At 42.5% G+C, this 21,858-nt stretch overlaps 1 protein-coding gene across 2 annotated transcripts in view; it reads right to left on the reverse strand.

Moving 5' to 3' along the window:
• Positions 1-21,858, reverse strand: part of CCDC93 (coiled-coil domain containing 93) — a 100,843-nt gene that overhangs the window by 57,603 nt on the left and 21,382 nt on the right. Inside the window, exons 7-9 of one of the 2 annotated variants that reach the window (XM_021075794.1) lie at positions 9,153-9,253; positions 8,452-8,469; positions 138-174 (exon numbers count right to left, since the gene is read on the reverse strand). In XM_021075794.1, the coding sequence (XP_020931453.1) occupies positions 138-174; positions 8,452-8,469; positions 9,153-9,253 (156 nt within the window). The remainder of the gene's footprint in view (positions 1-137; positions 175-8,451; positions 8,470-9,152; positions 9,254-21,858) is intronic. The other variant, XM_001927273.5, reaches the window with a different exon arrangement.

Here is a 21,858-nt window from a genome sequence, read left to right on the forward strand (position 1 = left end):
TGGCACCTCTTTGTTGCCCCAGGTTCCCCAAGGACCACAGGTTAGCTGGCAGCAGCCTGTTGGTGTAAGACAGATGCACAGGGGAGAGGCGCTTCCATCTCTCAAGCTTTCTCTCCCATTACCCACGCTTTACTTACCGTCTCTGTTTTGTTCTGGCGGCTAAATCCATATCTCCTGCAAGCCACAAAAGAGGAGAGTTCAATTACTATTTGAAATAAATTGGGTCAAATGCATTTTGGTTGGATTTTTACATGAAAAGCACCAAAGAGAATTTAGGTTAGCATGGAGAACATGCTTCAAGTGCCTGAATAAACGGCCAGCCATTCTATTTGCCGTATAAATATTATAAATGGGAACTCTCCATGCAGAGCACAACATTCTCTTTAAATGCAATCATTACTCTTTGCATTGGGAACTGCATTTCAGATCCATAGTTTAAGTTAAAAGCCTTAAAAATATCTATATAAATAAATGTGAATGTATTTGCTCAAGCTAAACATGCTCTCTTACGACAACTTCATAATCTCACGTCCAGCCCAGTTTTTATTCTCAAACACAATCCAAGCATGATGCTGATAATGTGGTGTGCTCATTTCACCAACTTTATTTGCTTTTTAGGGCTGCACTCATGGCATTTGGAAGTTCTCAGGCTAAGGGTTGAACTGGAGCTGCAGCTGCCAGCCTGTGCCACAGCCACAGCAACTCAGGATCAGAGCTGCATCTGCAACCTACACCACAGCTCACGGCAACGACTTATGCCCGACCCACTGAGCGTGGCCAGGGATCGAACCTGCAACCTCATGGATACTAGTCAGATTTGTTTCTGCTGCACCAAAATGGGAACTCCATCACTTCGCCAACTTTAAACTCAAAGAAACTCACAAATGGACTTTAAATTAGCCACTGTTCAGGTTCTAATTAAAATCTATTTTTGTAAAGCAGCAAAAACCATTCAACCTAAAACAAAAAGCACAATTTAAAACACTCAAACTCACTTACCTTTAAATAGTTTATAAGGAAATAAAACCACGTGCAACCATTTAAGACAAACAAACTGAGGCCTGCTGCTCTGCCCTCATTCACACCATGCCTCACCTGCTGGGTCCTGTGCTGGCCTCTGACCTGGTCTGGGGCCTCCACTGCCCCTCCTCAACCCACTCTTTAGTCCGCTCCCTGCTGGCCTGATCTACTTTTATCAGCACTGTTTTTAGGGCCTCCCTCCCATGGCCCTGTCTAGTGACTGTGGCTTCCCTCCAGCAGCTTACCTGGGCAGGGCTCTGCGCACACTGTGCCATTCTGCCTCCTACTTTTCTGTTCCCTCCTCATCCCTTGGTTCTAAAGCCACCTCCTCTCTGAAGCACTCCCAGACTTCGCTTTGGATGTTTTTGGTCATTTCCAAAGTCAGTTTCGCTCTCAATCTAAAAACCTCAATCAGGGACCAGTGCTTTGCCTGCCTCATGACAAAACACACACTTGGGCACAGGATTTCTTGGGACTTTGAAGACATGTCACAGGCTTGGTTTATAGTAGAATCTGGTATGCAAGGTAGGCTGGGTGGGAGAAAGTCAGGACACTGGGTTCAGAGCCTTCACTCTGATACCAGCCAGCTGTGTGACATGGGGAAAATTGCTTCACCTCTCTGAGCTTTGTACCTCTGATAGAGGAATGCAAACATGATCCCAAGCCCTGTTTAAATAGTTTACATAGGGTTTCTATAAATCACCACTAACAGTATAAGAGGGCTGGAAGGAGACACAAACTACAAGCTGGGTCATTTGCATTGAACATTTTTCCTAGGCCCAAATATTCTGCCCTGGCTGATCCAGCCCTGAGCCCACAGGTATTCCTACTTCCTGGACAGCAATCCATGTCCAACTGCCTATTTGCATGTCTGCATCTTTCTTTCAGAAAATGCAGAAATTAAGAAGCCAAAAGTTATCACCTGACTTTGCAACTGGCTGTCATGTAACTGGAGAGACCAAAAGCCACTGCTGAGTACAGTGTGCCCATCCATTAGGCATAAACCTATAGGCCCAAAGTGCTACAGACCAAAGTGAAATTCTGAGTATCCACACAAATCTTGTAAATGACCTGAAGGCAGACTCTGTAAACTCCCTTAGTCAACATCTAGTATCCTTCTACACCGTGGAGGCAGGAAAACAAACCACTCTACTTTCCACACTCTCTTGTACCTGGGGATCTGAATATGACTTAGGTTTCATCACTGAGCCGCACTTGCTGGAGTTTTCACTGTGCAACAGTGAGAGGGGAAGGAGGGAAAGGATAAAGGGTTCTGTCCTGGTGTGGATCACAGCAGAGGTAACCTGGTTCTGGGGCTGGGAGCTGTCTTAGTGCTTTTCTGATTTTGGCAGGAGGGGCGTGTTTCTTTGTCGGCAACTACAGTGCCAGCTTCCCAACTCCACAGGCTGTTCTCTATCTTCTTGACCTTAGAGGCAGAAGCAGCATCCCTGGTGGCCCAGTTCTGATGCAATGCTTGGGAAGTGACCCTGCTCAGCCTAGAACCCATTTCTTAACCCTTCCCATCCATCCTGTAATCAACCCCTTCTGCTGAAACCAGTGGGAGGGTTTTGTGTCCTGAACCAGGGAACCATCACCAACAGAAGAGCTCACTGAAGTTTCCTGCTCCTAAAAGTATCCTTGCATCATTTTATTTTCCAGGCCTTCAGTCTGTGGAGACCTTTAGGGCAGAAGACATACCCTTAGGCAAAAAGGTCTTATCTAATACTCAGGAATTCTATGGGTTTTCTAAATAAAACAGTAAACAATTAAATCTGAGTAATTTAGGAGTTCCCCAGTGGCCTAGTGGTTAAGGATTCGGTGCTGTCACTGCTGTGGCTCAGGTTTGAGCCCTCGCCCAGGAACTTCCACATGCCTAGGGCACAGCCAAAAAAAGAAAGAAAGAAAAAAAACCCCAACCAAACAAAAAAGCTAAATAATTCAATTCCCAGGTCTCATCTACTCCTTAAAGATAGAGGCTCTGGGAGTTCCCGTCGTGCCTCAGTGGTTAACGGATCCGACTAGGAACCATGGGGTTGCGGGGTCGATCCCTGGCCTTGCTCACTGGGTTAAGGATCCGGTGTTGCCATGAGCTGTGGTGTAGGTGGCAGACGTAGCTTGGATCCCACGTTGCTGTGGCTGTGGCATAGACCGGCGGCTATGGCTCCGATTCGACCCCTGGCCTGGGAACCTCCATGTGCCGTGGGTGCGGCCCTAGAAATGGCAAAAGGACAAAAAAAAAAAAAAAAAAAAAAGATAAAGGCTCTGGAAGATTTTTTTAACCACCCCAAAAAACTAGGCTAGGCCCCCAGACATGTCTTTTTGTGTTGACAGCACCAAAACACTCATCCCATGGCATACAATAATTACATGTTCTGTGCAAATCTGTCTGGTAAGCCCTGGAAGGGAGGACATTTGCTTCATTAACTTTTCTTCCTTTACATTAAAAAAATTGAGGAAGTCACCACATGGCATAGCAGCTTAAGGATCTGGCATTGCTGCAGCTGTGGTGCAGGCTGCAACTGTGGTGTGGCTTCGATCCTGGGTCTGGGAACTTCTACATGACACAGGTAAAGCCAAAGAAAAAAAATGAGGTATAATTCATATAGGATAAAATTAACTACTTTAAAATGTATACTTCAGTGGTTTTTTGTGTATTCACTATTTTGTACAACCACTACTACTAATTTTATAATAGTTCCATCACTGTAAGCGCACTCCATACAGAATATATATAAACAGCAGTTAGTCCCATTTCCCCTCTTTCCCTTCCCTGGCAAACAAAAATCTACTTTCCATCTCTGGATCTGCTACTCTGGATATTTCATACAAATGGAATCACACGCTATTTTGCCTTTTGCGCCTGGCTTCTTTCACTTAACATGCTTTCAAGGTCCAACTGTATTATAGCACAAATAATACTAAATGCCCTTTTCTGACTAAACAGCATCCTACCATGTGGATAAACCACATTTTATGTATCGGTCCATTAGCTGATGGACATTTGAGTTGTTTCCACTTTCTAGTGACTGTGAATAGTGCTGCTATGAACATTCACTTCTGTGTCTCCAGTGTCTAGCACAGCACCTGGCACATAATAGGCAATTAACTATCATTTGCTGAATGAAAGAAGAGTTCCGCTGATTGTTCCAAAGGCCTCCTTTTCCATATGACCTGTGGTGATGCTTCTGTGACACAGCTGCCCCCACTGTTTAGCAATGCCTGCCTCCTTTGCTCACTGGTCCTGGCGTCTCTGGGAGATTCTTCTGTGTTGTCTGAATTTCACCAGGAGGACAGGACACCCCTTTACCATTCCTCACACAGAGCAAAGAGGTGCTTCAGCTTATCTCTACTACAGACACATTTACTCCTCTTTTATCCTTCCAAGCTACACTGCTGTATCCTACACCCTTCTCCCCTTGCCCTGTCTGACAGGCCCTTTCCTCTCAAGTGTCAGCTGGTATGCAGGGCCACATGCTCCACTGTGTTTCTGCCTTGCCCTTTGTTAGCTCTGACTCACCAACCTGGCTGATATCTACACTGTCCGCACCCACGAGCTCCGGCCCTCTTACCACCTCGTCACTTCCTCAGACCCTAAATGCAAGACTTGGTCTTTAACATCAAGGATGCACATCTAGAACAGCACAGTCCAAAAGAAATATAATGACAGCCACACATATAACTTTAAATTAGTAGATTCACATACCCAAGATATTCTATAACATACTTAAACATACTCCAATAACTATATAAAGCATGTGTTTTTGATTGTTTGTTTGTTTGTTGCTTTTTAGGGCTGCACCTGTGACATATGGAAGCTCCTAGGCTAGGGGTGTAATCAGAGCTGTAGCTGCTGGCCTACACTGCAGTTCATGGCAACACCAGATCCTTAACCCACTGAGTGAGGCCAGGGATCAAACCCGCATTCTTATGGATTCTAGTCAGGTTCATTACTGCTAAGCCATGATGAGAAATCCTAAAGCATGCATTTTTAAAATTTGAATCTAACTTAATTAATTAAAATTCTGTTTCTGAGTCACATGAGTCACATTGTAAGTACTCAACGGTCACATGTGGCTAGTGGCTACCACACTGGACATCATAGATGTAGGAAACAAACTAATCTCTACAAGTAACTTCCCCAAGGCAAATTAAGACAGATATCAAACTATCCATAATTGAGAACAAAATAGGAGCATAAGAAAAGCCCTAAATAACAGGACTCTGGACTGACTCCATGTTCATTCAACAAGTATTTACTACATATCTTCTATAAGCATGTCATGGGCCTTCAGAGGAGACAGAGACAGGTTGGGAGAGACATCGTATATACACATAAAATCCATTTCCCCACACTGGCATCTTAAGATTCATAGTGTGGTTAGGTGTTTAGGTTAGCTCCTATGAGTTGACTGGACCCATAATATAATTGAAATATTATAAAGTTACAATGGTGTTTAAGTCTAAAATCAAAACTACGAGTCTTATTTTTCCAACAACGGACATTTAAACAAACAAACCTAAACATGTTTTTTAACAAGACACAGTCCTTAAGGCCCTCATGACAGTTGACCAGACTCTAAGTCTAGCCTTATTTGAGGAACTAAACGTCAAAAAAAGGCAGAAGAAACTGGAATGCTGGCCTCAAAGCCAGATGCCACTGTGGGCCAAGGCTGATGAGTGACCCCAGAGAGGAAACACTGTTTTAAGACCTGAAGCTCTAAGAGTCAAAATACTTTCCCTCTTGTCAAGAGGGGAGATGAAGAGGAAAACAGAAGCACTGACAACTGATGGGGTTTTGGATTCCTAGGTGGGGTAAGCAATTAAGGGATATCATTAACATCGAGGGAGGAACAGGGGAGAGCAGTGAGAGCCAGAGCCAGCAGGGGGCCAACCCTGCCTGACTGGGGAAGGGGAGGAAGTGGGTAAGGGTTCTCACAAAGGGGCTATAGGAGGGCTAAGGGTAATGAGAACACAAGGACAAGGAGAACTGAATGGGAGGCTCAGGGTAGGCTCCTCATGTGAATCTAAAGATCATATTCAAGGACATTTGAGAACTGAAAACTGCTGCTAAAGAGGATGGTGGTGGTGGTGGTAATGACGGTGATGGCGATGCTGATGGTGTTGATGCTGCTGCTGATGGTGTTGATGGTGGTGGTGGTGGTGATGATGGTGATGGCGGTGCTGATGGTGTTGATGCTGCTGCTGATGGTGTTGATGGTGGTGGTGGTGGTGATGATGGTGATGGCGATGCTGATGGTGTTGATGCTGCTGCTGATGGTGTTGATGGTGGTGGTGGTGGTGATGATGGTGATGGCGGTGCTGATGGTGTTGATGCTGCTGCTGATGGTGTTGATGGTGGTGGTGGTGGTGATGATGGTGATGGCGATGCTGATGGTGTTGATGCTGCTGCTGATGGTGTTGATGGTGGTGGTGGTGGTGGTGGTGATGATGGTGGTGGTGGTGGCATCTAATGGTTGACATTTAACTGTTTTCTACATGGGACAAGCTGTGCAAAGTCCTTCACATAGATATTGTTATGTAATCTTCATTTAATGGGAAAGATCTCCATGCAGTGGAGAGTTCTGAATAGAACTCTAAGTCAAGAGTCTGACATCCAGAAAGGAGGGGAGGGGCCTCCTCAAGGAAGGAGAATAGAGAACCACTTCTTGGGGCTGTAAATTTTATCCAATTTGCTGTCTCTTCTTGTTCAGTCTCAAACCAAACAGCATATTGTGCCTGTCTTCCTAAAACCAAGACCCAAACCCCCACCAGAGGTTCAAACAACATTTGTAGATAATGATGATGACATGCTTTTGGAGTCTAACAAACCTGGGTTCAAATCTCAGTTAGAGGTTCCTACCAGTGCTTAATGGTTAAGAGCTGACCTTGCACAAGTTACTTTTTAACGTATCTGAATGCTGTCTTTATTAAAAAGGGGAATAAGCTGAGAAACCATCAGAATTCCCCACCTCTCACAAACTCACTCTCTCCTTACCAGAAAAGCTAAAATAATCCCATCTCCTAAAAAAACCCAAAAAGCTTTTAAGCTTGAGAGTCAGGAGGGGTTAGTTTAGCATGACCCCACCAATAGGAGCTAAGGTTGGTACTGAGACTTTCTCGAACTCCAAGTTTGGGAGGAGTCACAAAGTCTCTTACCTAAAGAAAGAAAACCAGGCCAAGTTGGGCCTCAAACTGTACCAACTATTCCTGAGGATGAGCAGGGAGGTCCTCCTGAATTTACCTAGCATTATGTAGTGATAACAAATACCAACTACAGCACATGGGAAAGCTCCAACTTCACACAATTTCGAAACAAAAAATACTGAAATATTGCCAGCATGGTCTCAATGAAGTGGGCAATTTACTAAATCAGACTTCTTTTCATCCCCAGGAACATGTGGGTATCCATGACACTGGAAAAAAAAACATAGGTCTGAACAATACAGACTAACAACCCCCCCCCGCCCCAGCATTTCCTCAAGTGCTCTCTGGCTCTGGAACATGTGACACTCACAGGGCTGTCTCTCCAGCTCTGACTCACCCAGAGCAGCATAGCCTTGCTTGCCTGCCTGCAGACCCCAGGGCTGCAAAGACCTCATCAGTGTCCAGGGCTTGCAACCCATCCAGTTACACAGGCCCCCACACCCTAAAAAGGCCCACACTTGGTTGTTGCTACTGTCATGAAATTTTTTTTTTTTTGTCTTTTAAGGCCACACCCACAGGATATGGAGGTCCCCAGACCAGGGGTCCAATCAGAGCTGTAGCTGCCAGCTTACGCCAGAGCCACAGCAACTCGGAATCTGAGCCACGTCTGGGACCTACACCATAACTCATGGCAATACCAGATCCTTAACCCACTGAGAGAGGCCAGGGATCAAACCTGTGTCCTCACGGATGCTAGTCGGGTTCATTAACCGTTGAGCCATGACGGGAGCTCTTGTCATGAAATTCTTAATGATTACTCATTATTCATAATTTTTAACAAGGGGCCCTGCATTTTCATTTTATACCAGGCCCTGACTTAGTGGAGCTGGTCTGGAGTTATCTGACCCAGAAGAGAAGTTCAATTCACAGCAACAACTGGTGTGCTATAGGGTCAGGGCAAGAAATAAAAACTTCCTTTGAATGAAAGCAACTAGTTTTCATTCTTAGGCAGAGAGGAAATGACCACACACGACCCGCCCCCCCCCCCAAAACAAAGCCAAAACAATGGCAATTACAATTCTGTTTGAGAGATGGAATTAGTAAGCCAATGAAACCTTAACTTCCTCTCCTTCTCCCCAGCATCCTAGAGTGGGAAGCCATCAGATGCTCACTCAGAGACACTAGTGGCAGTGCCGTTAGTTCCAGCCCGTGAGGGCTGGGTTATGAGCAGAGCAGCACACAGCAACCACTCAACCACTTGGAACGGGGGAGAGGAAACATACTCACATCAAGGAATCAGTGACCCTAAGTAGAAAACGCAGGACACAAAGGAAGGTCAATACCCAGAGTCAAGCAAAAAAATTCACCAAGGAGAAGCACTTCCCTGTGTGTATGTGTGTGCCTGGGTGTGTGGGGTGTGTGTGTGTGGGGCGGATGGGTGGTGTTTAAGTAAAAACTGAGGCTATAAAAATTGTTTTTTTTTTTTTTTTTAAATTAGAGCTGTTTTTAAGAAGTGACAGAACCACTTCTAAATTCTTCATTTTCCTGGTCAGAACAATTCTGCGTAGGAAACCAAAACAATTACTTTAACATGGGATAAAAACTCCTGTAACTGCTTTCGATTCTCTAGTTTACCTGAAGATCTTAACACATGGCAGGGGCATGAAGGGTAGAGCCCTCCCCTCCACCCCCAACCCCGGGCTCTGCACTTGCCTTACACGCCCTGATTATCCCCAAAGAGGGCAGAGCCAGCACTAGGGAGAAATTTCAAAGATCAGGCCTCTACCACCATCAAGGAGGCTACTACCCACAGAAACTGGGCTAATTCAATGCTAGAGGGAAAAGTCCCCAGTGTTGGAAATCACAGGCCAAAACCTGTCAATTAGGTGAAGACCAGCCAAGTTAATCGCAGTGAAATGATTTAAATCATCTCTTCTTTTCAACAGTTTTTACCAAATAGAAACTTCAGACTGGGTCCCATCCGTTACCTGCCATATTCCAAAAGCGTGGCGTGGACCCGCGATTCTTCATCCAGAAGCTCCTCTGCTCCCTGCTGGCGTTTATATTTCCGACGTGGCTTGTAAGCATCCTAAGAAGTGGATGAGGCAGAGGGTGTGAGGAAGGCTCTGGTCCTGCATCCAGCCACTGAGGTGGGAGGCCTTCCCCATCCCCATGTGGTGAGTCTAGCCCCCTATAGGAGAGGAGCTTACCCATCTGAATGCTATGTTGTAGTAAATACTTCCACCCAATCTTGTCAACTTTGTTTTATCTTGGTTTTTTTTTTTTTTTGGTCCTATGACATTTTAATATTTCATGCAGATTTATCAATCACCTTACTTCCAACTTGGGGATTATTTAAAAAAAAAGCTCTTATATGTTACTTCTAGAGATTATATTTAGCCTTTTAATCTATTCAGATTTATTTATTTATTTTTTTTTGGTATAGTGAAAGGTAGTTATCTATAGACATATGTTTTTCTCTGAATGGAAAGTTAAGAATCCCAACATCAAGTTAATAGTCTATCCTTCCCTTGATTTAAAATGGCAAATAGATATATATGTATATATAACATGTACCAATATTATCTTCAATCCCTTTCACTTTTTTTTTTTTTTTTTTTTTTTGTCTTTTTGCCTTTTCTAGGGCCACACCCTTGGCATACGGAGGTTCCCAGGATAGGGGTCTAATCGGAGCTGGATCCAAGCCGTGTCTCATGGCAACGCCAGATCCTTAACCCACTGAACGAGGCCAGGGATCGAACCCTCAACCTCATGGTTCCTAGTTGGATTCGTTAACCACTGAGCCGTGATGGGAACTCCAATCCCTTTCACTTTTTGAGGCTTTATCCTGTCTCTACTGTTCTTTTTCAAATTTCCTGGCTATTCTTACACATCTTCTCTTCTGAACAAATTCTGCTATCTGCTTGCCAAGGTCATCATGAGAAACTGTTGAGCTTTGTTTGATTAGAATCATACCAAATTTACAGATTGCTTTGGAAAGAACCAACATCTTTATAATATCGAATCTTAACTAGAAAAGCAAGGTTCTACTCTCTATTCAAAACTTTATTATTTCTTAAAAATTTTTTTCCAAAAACATATAAATTTTCCACAGTCATTACATATCTAGACCTTTCTATGTCTCAGAGCCACAAACTGTGTAAAAACCACAGACATCTCAATTCTTAAATGCTAATAACAGATACAAATCCTTCAGAGATACATCTCTTCTATAAAAGTGTTTTGAGGTTTATCCTCAAAAAATTTTATAAGAACACAAAATGCGCTACAGACTTTCAATGACTTTTTAAATTATCAGAATAGGATTTAGTTATAAACATAGAAAAAATTATCTATTTTGTGAGGACACATTCTGAAATTGTATATACGTGTGTGTGTGTGTGTGTGTGTGTGTGTGTGTATCTGTCTGTCTGCCTATCTACCTACCTACCTGTCTGGTATATGGCATATGCTCAGTTATGACCTGATTTGTCATTCTACCCCAAATGAATGTCCTTCTTGACTGTCAAACTGGCATCAAATCATACCTTAGTAACATTTGCTCAGGGCTCTGGGTGCAAGCAGGCAGCTGTCTATGCAAGGTATTCTATTTGTCCCTGAATCTTTTTCTCCTTCACCAGCAGAGTTCACCACACCTAACCTCTACCTGGACTTCACCAGGACAAGCATTATTATTGGTTTCTTTGGACAGTGGCATTTTTTATGTTAATTAGACTTTTTCTCCCCTTGAAAATTCTGGTTAACTTTATTATCATCTCACTTTTTATTATGAGGAATTTCAAACATACAGGAAAACATCCCTTTGTACCATACATATATCTCAACAATTTTGTAGAAAAGGAATGAAACAGGTTCTGGACTGATAATAGAGGGCTGTTCCTATAACTTTCTGCCACAAACATTCCTGGTTTGCTGCTGGTGGCTACATGAATAGGAAGCTATAAATAACATAAAACAAATTTATGGGGAAGTGAAAACCATAATAAACTCATATGACGTCAGTTACTGTGTACGATTTAATTTCCACTGAGCTCTACCATTATAGCAGCACTGTATAATGGAGCTTAATTCAGAGAGTCAATGACCCCGGACAGGAAATTGGATTCTTCTACAAAAGGGACTGACTCCAAAACAATAGCATAGTGAAAAAATGAGGCCACAAGGACCTTTTATTCTGCCAAACAATGACAACGTTGGCCTTTGTGTAATTATTTCTTCTACTTTAAAGCATCACATATAGGTCTCACCTTTTGCATTTTATAACTACACAATGAAGTAGAGGCAATGCAGATGCCATTACCTCCACTTTGCTACTAAAGAAGCAGAGATTACATAATTATCCAGGCTTGCTAGGATAGGTACCCTGGCTGCCAGTCCCAAGGTTTCCTACTACACTAACTTGCCTCTGTGGGCATTCTAGTCATCCACCAGCCACTTTGGCAGAGCCCTCTTGACACATACAATCTGAGTCTGCTCCATGAATCATTACAACATAGGTTTGCTTAAGTAAGGGACCTAAATGTCAGAGGTTTTCCAGAACTACTGCTAAGTCACCCTTTTTAGCAATAGGAGTCAAGAACATTGACATCTAGTCCTGTCTCTGCCATTAACAAGCTGTGTAACCCTAAGAAAGGCAGTTTCTTAGGGTCACATATTCCCTACAACAGGCCTGTTTCTTTATCTATAAAATGAGCCTTGGACTAAAAGACCTTGAAGGATGCATCCAGTCTCTCTCTTTTTTTTTTTTTTTTTGGTGTTCTTTTAACCCTGTAAAGACAATGAGTTGGTAGAATAATTTCATAAATAAAGTCTAAGATTAATTTTTTAAAAACCCATGCTTTTCTACATGATTGCACTATTAAGAAGGTATGCAAAATCAATTTATCTTTTGCCACTAATAGTGGGAGCAATAGGCAATAGCAAAGGCAGTCATTTCTGGAATGCTAGGTATGTGACAAGCATACACTCCTCTACACATGCTGCCCACCAGATCCTCACACCTACCAGGGTAGTTATCTTTGTTTTATGTACACAGATGGTGGAACAGGCACAGAGATGAAATAACTTGCCAGAGTTACAAAGGCAATAAATGACAGAGTTGGGATGATTCCAGAACTGGGACTCTTAAGCACCCTGCAAGATGTGTTATATACCTCAACTCTCATCACCCTTCATGGTGGGCTCTGATCATTTGCTCAGCTGATGCCAAAGGATACATGAGTGGAGTTAAAAAGTTAAGGCAACCCTTTGGTAAAGGAGACCCTCATGCACTGTGAGAGATGAAGGCCTCAAGTCAGGTTCAGCTGGTGGGGCCATTCCTCTGGGCCACATTCCAAGTATCAGGGAAGGGATGGGAAGAGCTAAGCACCATGGCCAGTCACTGCCTGCCCCATTCTGGTGGGAAAGCCCTTCATGAAATGACGAGCAGGCAACCAAAGAGCCAACAGCCTACCCTCGCAGCTCTAGGTGGTCAGACCACATCCAACTCAGCAGGAAGCACATTCCCAAAGTGCTTCCAGTGACCCCAGCAGCTCAATCTCACAGGGCTCACCTGACAGCCCAAATCTGACTCCAACAGACATACCTCAGCCAACAAGCCCCTGAACAAATGCTACCTTCCATCTAAAAGGGCTACACGGACATTCCCACCACCAAACGCAGTGTCCTGAAAGGTCCCATTAAAAAAAGTTATTATAACTGGGACAAATAAGCTTGTTTTCTTCACTCTTGCAATAATAAAACCACCACCACTACCACGACAGAGCCCCCGGGTACTGAGGGAGGGAGGGATGAGAATGTGGATGGCATGCATGTCCATGGGGAGTAATTAGCTGGGGAGGTAGGGTTTTCTCCAGACACCCCCAACCCTGTTCCCTTTCTATCCTCTCTCACATGAGCTCTGCCATGAAGGCCTGTCTTCTGCTCTTGGAGGTCCAGCCCAACCCCTACCTCAGGGCCCCTTGAGTCTGAACTGAAGGGCATAACTTTTTTTTCTTTTTAGGACCGCACCCGAGGCACATGGAAGTTCCCAGGCTAGGGGTTGAATTGGAGTGACATCACAGTCACAGCAACACCAGATCCGAGCTGCATCGGCAACCTACGCTGCAGTTCATGGCAATGCTGGATCCTTAACCCACTGAGCAAGGCCAGGGATCGAACCCACATCCTCAAGGATACCAGTCGGGTTCTTAACCAACTGAGCCACAATAGGAACTCCTGAACAGAGTAACTTGGTGGGTAAGAATGAGCTAGCTCTTTTGTATAAACGAGCCAAGATGGCTTCTGTATATTGACTCCAAGGTTTATTACTTCACAGGAGACTGAGACCTGCTGCTCAAAACCCTCCAGAACCAAACTCAAACTTTTCACATGCCCAGTTATTTAAAAGATGGCCCTGATAAGCAGATTTTTAGTTGTTTAAAGCCTGTCTGTGTTTCATGCTCTGCAAAACTGCACCTGACATTTGGTGACCCCAGGAAGGATAAGGCCAGTGGGTATAAAGACCCTAGGCTGTGGCTGCCCTTCAAGTATCTTGAATCAACCCTGGAGTTTCCCACCCCTCATTCACCCCAGGGGTCCCTTGCTTTCTTTCCTCCCCTTTAGGATGGTCCTCTTGCTCAGGTTTCGGGAAGGCCACACCCACTCTGCGGGGCAAACCTGTCAAACATCCCCCAAATAGGGCCCATGTGTGCTACTGCCACCCTGTGGTCACACCCTTTACCTTGATGAACTTGACATCCCTTGAATCCTTCGCAGTGAGAATGTCCCTGCTTTAGCCTCATGTCCTAGCGTGCAATCTGGCACACAGTGCTCAGTTACTGTTATTGAGTGAATAGATGGCGTCAAACAGACACAGTTTTAATACTTGCCCCATTACTATCTGCTGATTTGGCGCAAGTTACTTTAACCTCTGTCATTTTCTACCTGTAAAACAGGTATAGGGAGAGAGCTATAAGGATTAATCAATCTACTTAGAAACTGACACACATTAAGGGCTAACATATACATACATATGTATACAGGCTATTATTAATAAAATTACTCATTTTTTATTACTCAATGAATTTATTACATTTATAGTTGTACAACGATCATCACAGTCCAATTTTATAGGATTTCCATCCCACACCCCCAGATATCTCCCCTCCCCCCAAACTGTCTCCTTTGGAAACCATAAGTTTATCAAAGTCTGTGAGTCAGTATCTGTTCTGCAAAGAAGTTCACTGTGTCCTTTTTTCAGATTCCACATATAAGTGGTAGCATTTGATGTTGGTGTCTCACTGTCTGACTGACTTCACTTAGCATGATAATTTCTAGGTCCACCCATGTTGCAAAAAATGCTGGTATTTCGTTCCTTTTAATGGCTGAGTAATATTCCATGTGTACATATGTACCACATCTTCTTGATCCACTCCTCTGTTGATGGACATTTAGGTTGTTTCCATGTCTTGGCTATTGCAAATAGGGCTGCAGTGAACATCGGAGTACATGTGTCCTTTTGAGTCATGGTTTTCTCTGGATAGATGCCCAGGAGTGGGACTGCTGGATCAAATGGTAGTTCTATTTTTAGTTTTCTGAGGAATCTCCATCCTGTTTTCCATAGAGGTTGCACCAATTTACAATCCCACCAACAGTGTAATAAGGTTCCTTTCTCTCCACACCCTCTCCAGCACTTATTGTCTGCAGACTTTTGCTGGTATAAGATGATACCTCATTTCTCTAATAATCAGTGGTACCTCATTTCTCTAATAATCAGGTGGTACCTGATTTGCATTTCTCTAATAATGAGTGATGCTGAACATCTTTTCATGTGTTTTTTGGTCATATGTATGTCTTCTTTGGAGAACTGTATGTTTAGATCTTCTGCTCATTTTTTGATGGGGTTGTTTGTCTTTTTGGTTTTGAGCAGTAGGAGGTGTTTACAAATTTTGGAGATTAATCCCTTGTCGGTAGATTCATTTGCAAATATTTTCTCCCATTCTGTGGGTTGTCTTTTCGTTTTGTTTAGGGTATCCTTTCCAGTGCAGAAACATAAGTTTAATTAAGGCCCTTTTGTTTATTTTTGTTTTTACTGTCGTTACTCTAAGAGGTGGATCTGAGAAGATGTTGCTGTCATTTATGTTGGAGAGGGTTTGGCCTATGTTTTCCTCTGAGAGTTTTATAGTATCTGGTCTTACATCTAGGTCTTTAATCCATTTTGAGTTTATTTTTGTGTATGGTGTTAGGAACTGTTCTAATTTCATTCTTTTACATAATGCTGCCCAGTTTTCCCAGCACCACACCACATATTGAACAGACTGTCTTTTCTTCATTGTATATTCTTGCCTCCTTTGTCATGATTAGTTGACTGCAGGTGCATGGGTTTAATTCTGGACTTTCTATACTATTCCATTGATCTATCTTTCTGTCTTTGTGCCAGTATCATATGGTTTTGATGATTGTTGCTTTGTAGTATAGTCTGAAGTCAGGGAGCCTGATTCCTCCAGCTCCGTTTTTCATTTTCAGGATGTCTTTGGCTATTCTGGGCCTTTTGTGCTTCCAAACAAAGTTTAAAAATATTTTGTTCCAAGTTCTGTGAAAAATGTCCTTGGTAATTTGATAGAGATTGCATTGAATCTGTAGATTGCCTCGGGTAGTATAGTCATTTTGATAATATTGACTCTTCCAATCCAAAAGTATGGATTTTGTCTCTTTAGGTATGTTTACTCCTAGGTATTTTATTCTTTTGGATACAATGGTAAACTGGGTTGCTTCCCTAATTTCTCTTTCTGATCTTTCATTGTTAGTATATAGACACGCAGACAATTTCTGTGTATTAATTTTGTATCCTGCAACTTTACCAAATTCATGGATGAGCTCTAACAGTTTTCTGGTAGAGTCTTTAGGATTCTCTAGGTATAGTATCATGTCATCTGCGAATAGGGATAATTTTGTTTCTTCCTGTCCAATTTGGATTCCTTTTATTTTTTTTACTTCTCTGATTGCTGGGGCTAGGATTTCCAAAACTATGTTGAAGAGTAGTGGCGAGAGTGGGCATCCTTGTCTTTTTTTTTTTTTTTTTTTTTTTTTTTTGTCTTTTTGCTATTTTTTGGGCTGCTCCCACGGCATATGGAGGTTCCCAGGCTAGGGGTCGAGTCGGAGCTGTAGCCACTGGCCTACGCCAGAGCCACAGCAACGCAGGATCCGAGCCGCGTCTGCAACCTACACCACAGCTCACGGCAACGCCGGATCGTTAACCCACTGAGCAAGGGCAGGGACCGAACCCGCAACCTCATGGTTCCTAGTCGGATTCGTTAACCATTGCGCCACGACGGGAACACCAGGCATCCTTGTCTTGTTCCTGATCTCAGTGGGAATTCTTTCACCTTTTCACTATTGACAATGATGTCAGCTCTGGGTTTGTCATATATGGCCTTTACTATGTTAGTGTAGGTTCCCTCTATGCCCACTTTCTGAAGAATTTTTTTTTTTTATCAGAAATGGGTGTTGGATTTTGTCAAAGGCTTTTTATGCATCTATTGAGAGGATCATGTGGTTTTTACTCTTCAGTTTGTTAATGTGGTGTATCACACTGATTGATTTGTGGATACTGAAGAACCCTTGCATCCCTGGGATAAATACCACTTGATCATGATGTTCAATCCTGTTAATGCATTGTTTGATGCGGTTTGCTAGTATTTTGTTGAGGATTTTTGCATCTATGTTTTTCAGTGAAATTGGCCTGTAATTTTCTATTTTTGTAGTATCTTTGTATGGTTTTGGTATGAGGGTGATGGTGGCCTCATAGAATGAGTTTGGAAGTGTCCCTTCCTCTGTATTTTTTTGGAATAGTTTCAGAAGGCGAGGTGTTAGCTCTTCTCTAAATGTTTGATAGAATTCGCCTGTGAAGCCATCTGGTCCTGGACTTTTGTTTGTTGGAAGTTTTTAAATCACAATTTCAATTTCAGTACTTGCGATTGGTCCATTCATCTTTTCTATTTCATTTTGGTTTAGTCTTGGAAGATTGTACTTTTCTAAAAATTTGTCTATTTCTTCTAGGTTTTCCATTTTACTGGCGTATAGTTGCATATGGTAGTCTCTTATGATCCTTTGTATTTCTGTGATGTACATCGTTATTTATCCTTTGTCATTTCTAATTTTATTGATTTGAGTCCTCTCTCTTTTTTGCTTGAGAAGTCTGGCTAAGGGTTTATCAATTTTGTTGATCTTTTCAAAGAACCAGCTTTTCGTTTCATTGATCTTTTCTGTGATTTTCTTCATTTCTATTCCATTGATTTCTACTCCGATCTTTATGATTTCTTTCCTTCTACTAACTTTAGATCTTGTCTGTTCTTCTCTCTCTAGCTGCTTCAGATATAGTTAGCTTGTTTATTTGAGCTTTATAGCTTGTATTGCTGTAAACTTTCCTCTTAGAATGGCTTTTGCTGCATCCCATAGGTTTTGGAGTGTTGTATCTTTGTGGTCATTAGGTATTTTTTAATTTCTTCTTTGATTTCTTCAGTGATCCATTGGTTGTTTAGTAGCAGGTTTTTTAATCTCCACATGTTTGTGTTTTCTGCATTTCTTTTCATGTTGATTTCCAGTCGTATAGCCTTGTGGTCGGAAAAGATGCTTGCTATGATTTCAATTTTCTTAAAGTTACTGAGGTTGGATTTGTAGCCCAGGACGTGATCATCTTAGAGAATGTTCCATGTGCACTTGAGAAGAATGTGTATTCTGTTGCTTTTGGATGGAATGTCCTATAAATATCTATTAAGTCCATCGGGTCTAATGCTTCATTCAGGGCCTGTGTTTCCTTGTTGATTTTCTGTCTGGATGATCTGTCCATTGCTGTAAGTGGGGATGTTAAATTCCCCTGCTATTATTGTGTTATTGTTGATTTGTCCTTTTAAGGTTGTTAGCAGTTGCCTTATATACTGTGATGAACCTATGCTGGGTGCGTAGATGTTTAAAATTGTTATATCTTCTTCTTGGATTGATCCTTTGACCATCATGCAGTGACCTTCCTTTCCCTTAAAATATTCTTCATTTAAAAGTCTGTTTTGTCTGATATGAGTATTGCTACTCCAGCTTTCTTTTGATCCCCGTTTGCATGAAATATTTTCTTCCATCCTCTCACTTTCGATTTGTATGTGTCCCTAGAAGTGAAGTGGGTCTCTTGGACACAGCATGTATATGGGTCTTGTTTTTGTATCCATTCAGCCAGTCTACGTCTTTTGGTTGGGGCGTTTAGTCCATTAACATTTAAGGTAATTATTGATATGTATTTCTTATTGCCATTTTATTAATTGCTTTGGATTTGTTTTTGTTGCTCATTTTTCTTCCCTTCTTCTCTTGTTCTCTCCTCTTCTGGTTTGATGATTATCTTTAGTTGTATTTGAGTTGATTTTTCTTATTTGTGTATCAATTGTAGATTTTTGGTTTGCAGTTATTCTGAAGTTTTGATATAAGAGTCTATAATATATATGAGGTTGTTTTAAGTTGTTGGTTTCTTAATTGCAGGCACATCTCCAGTGTCCTGCATTTGTACCATCCTCTTCTCATGATTTCTGATTTTGGTGGCATAATTGCGTGTGGATGATTTCGTGTCTTTACTGTATATATACCTTCACTGGTGAGCCTGTCATTTGTGGTACTTTTGTTTCTGGTTGTGGCCTTTTCTTTTCTGCCTAGAGAAGTTCCTTTAGTATTTGTTGTAAAGCTGGTTTAGTTGCTGAATTCTCTTAGCTTTTGCTTATCTGGGAAGGTTTTGATTTCTCCTACAAATTTGAAAGAGAGCCTTGATGGGTAAAGTAATCTTGGCTGGAGGTTTTTTCCTTTCATCACGTCAAGTATATCATGCCACTCCCTTCTGGCCTTCAGAGTTTCTGCTGAAAAATCTGCCAATAACCTGATTGGGGTTCCCTTGCATGTTATTTGTTTCTTTTCCATAGCTGCTTTCAAGATTTTCTCTGTGTTTAATTTTGGTCAGTTTGATTAATATGTGTCTCGGGTTATTCCTCCTTGGGTTTATTTTATAAGGTACTCATTGTGCTTCCTGGATTTGAGTGAGTGGTTCCTTTCCCCTGTTAGGGAAGTTTTTGGCTATTATCTCTTGGAATATTTTTTCTGTCCCTTTCTCTCTCTATTCTCCTTCTGGCACCCCTATAATATGGATATTGATGTGTTTAAAGTCGTCCCAGAATTCTCGGAGACTATCTTGATTTGTTTTCAATCTTTTTTCTCTTTTCTGTTCTGCATCTGTGATTTCCACTAAATTGTCCTCTACCTCGCTTATTCGTTCTTCTGCCTCCTGCATTCTGCTGTTGGCTGCTTCTAGTGAATTTTTTATTTCAGTTACTGTATTTTGCATCTCTTCTTATTTAAGTTTTATATCTTGTATCTCTTTGCTCAGTGTTTCCTGTAAATTATGCATCTTTGCATCCAGTTTATTTCCAATGTCTTGCATCATTTTCAGCATCAGCAGTCTAAAGTCTTCTTCCTGGAGGCTGAGAATCTCCTGATCACTTACCTGTTTTTCTGGGGTTTTTCCTTTCTCCCTCATCTGAGTTATGGTTCTCTTGTCTTTTCATTTGTATAGGTTTTTGGTGTGGTGACCTTTTTTACAAAGAGTAGAGTTGTAGCCTCTCTTACTTCTGGTGTCTGCCCCCCTTGTGGCTGAAGTTGGTATGGGGGCTTGCTGTAGGCTTCCTGATGGGAGGGACTGATGCCTCCCCCCTGATGGGTGGAGCTGATTCCTATCTCTCTGGTGGGTGGGGCTTTGTCTCTGGGTGTGATTAGAGGTGGCTGTGTGCTTGGGGGTTCTTTAGGCAGCCTGTTTACTGAGGGGTGGGGCTGTGATCCCACCTGGATTATTGTTTGGCCTGGGGCTTCTCAGGGCTGATGGGTGGGGCCAGATTTTCCCAAAATGGCCACCTCCAGAGAAAGGCACACTGATGAATATTCCCAAGAGCTTTGCTTCCAATGTCCTTCCCCCACAACAAGCCACATTTACCCCTGTTTTCCCAAGAGGTCCTCCAAGAACTGCAGTCGGTCTGACACAGGCTCCTATAGAGACCTTACTTTGCCCTGGGACCCTGTGCACATGGTATCCATTTCCCCCAGTCCCATGGAGCTTCTGCGCACAAGCCCCACTGGCCTTCAATGCCAGATGCTCCAGGGGCTCTTTCTCCAAGTGCCAGATCCCCGCATGTGGGAGTTTGATGTGCGGCTCAGAACTCTCACTCCTGAAGGTGAGTCTCTGTGATACAGTCACTTTCCAGTCTGTGGGGCTTCCCAGCTGGGAGGCATGGGGTTGCTTATATCACGTAATTGCCCCTCCTACCTCTTGATGTGGCCTCCTCTTTGTCTTCTGGAGTAGGATATCTTTTTGAAAGTTTCCTGTCCATTTGGTTGAAGACTGCTCAGCATCTGGTTGTAAATTTTGTTGTTTTTATGAGAGAAGCTGAGCTCCAGTCTTCACTACTAATCTTTTTTTTTAACAGATGCTGCCACATTTACATGTTATGTCCTGGGTGGAAAGGCCTTCCTCACAGTGTTCCCTGTGGAAGGGCACTGTGGAGCTATATTTTTATATAAGTAATTAATTTTTCTTTTTAGAGCCACACACAAGACATAGAGAAGTTCCCAGGCTAGGGGTTGAATTGGAGTTGCAGCTAATGAGCCAACCCACAACCACAGCCATGACAGATCCAAGCTGCATCTGTGACCCATGCTGCAGCAAGGCCAGATCCTTAACTGACTGAGTGGGGCCAGAGATCAAACCTGCATTCTCATGGATACTAGTTGTGTTTATTACTGCTAAGCCATAATGGGAACTCCCCAGAGTTGTAATTTTAAATGACATGGTTTCTGGGGGGACCAATAAGAAGTCTTTCTTTTTTTCCCTTGGCCCCTCTATTCTTACACAAAATTTTAAACATTACCAAAAAATGCTCAACAAATAGTACATGAATATATATTTGGGGGCTTTGGGTAAAATCTCACAGGTACTCTCTACTCAAGGTTAAGAGGGAATAAAAGACTTCACTACACAGGTCAGATAATTCCTGAATACGGAAAACAGACAGCTTAGAAAAGGAGAAAGCAGGCTGTACAAGAGCACACTAGATGAGACAAATGAGCAATTATGATCACCGTGCAGAAGTGGAGGGTGGTAAGGGGAGGCCTGTCCTGAGCTGTCAGCAGTTTCCTCTGCTTATGTCTTTTGAAAATACCACCATCCATTAAGCAGGTGGTCTACAAAGCAGCCAGCTATTCTGTAAAAACAAGGTATGGAGAAGTCAAGAACACATGTTAAAAAAGCAGTAGAAGGACTGTCGATAATCCCTAGGAGGAAAAAAATGAGGCCAAGACAAAGAGTGAACTCCCTGAGGTGATGAGCTCAGAAGTTCCAGTTTGCAACAACCTTTCTGCCAGGCAATCTGGTAAGAGGTACCAACAGACTCAAGCATAACCTCTGAACCAGTTCCACTTCACAGACTGTATCCTAAGTAAATAATTAAAGATAAAAGAAAAAATTTAGCTATGGGGATGGTCCTACATAACAGCAAGAAAAAAAAAAAAATACAAACTAGTTGAATTAGTCCCACACAGAGAATAATGTACAGCAACTAAAAATCCTATGGAAGTATATTTACTGGCATGGAAACATATCCCCAATTATACTGCTGA

This window comes from Sus scrofa, chromosome 15, assembly GCF_000003025.6.
Source record: "Sus scrofa isolate TJ Tabasco breed Duroc chromosome 15, Sscrofa11.1, whole genome shotgun sequence".
Lineage (NCBI taxonomy): Eukaryota > Metazoa > Chordata > Mammalia > Artiodactyla > Suidae > Sus > Sus scrofa.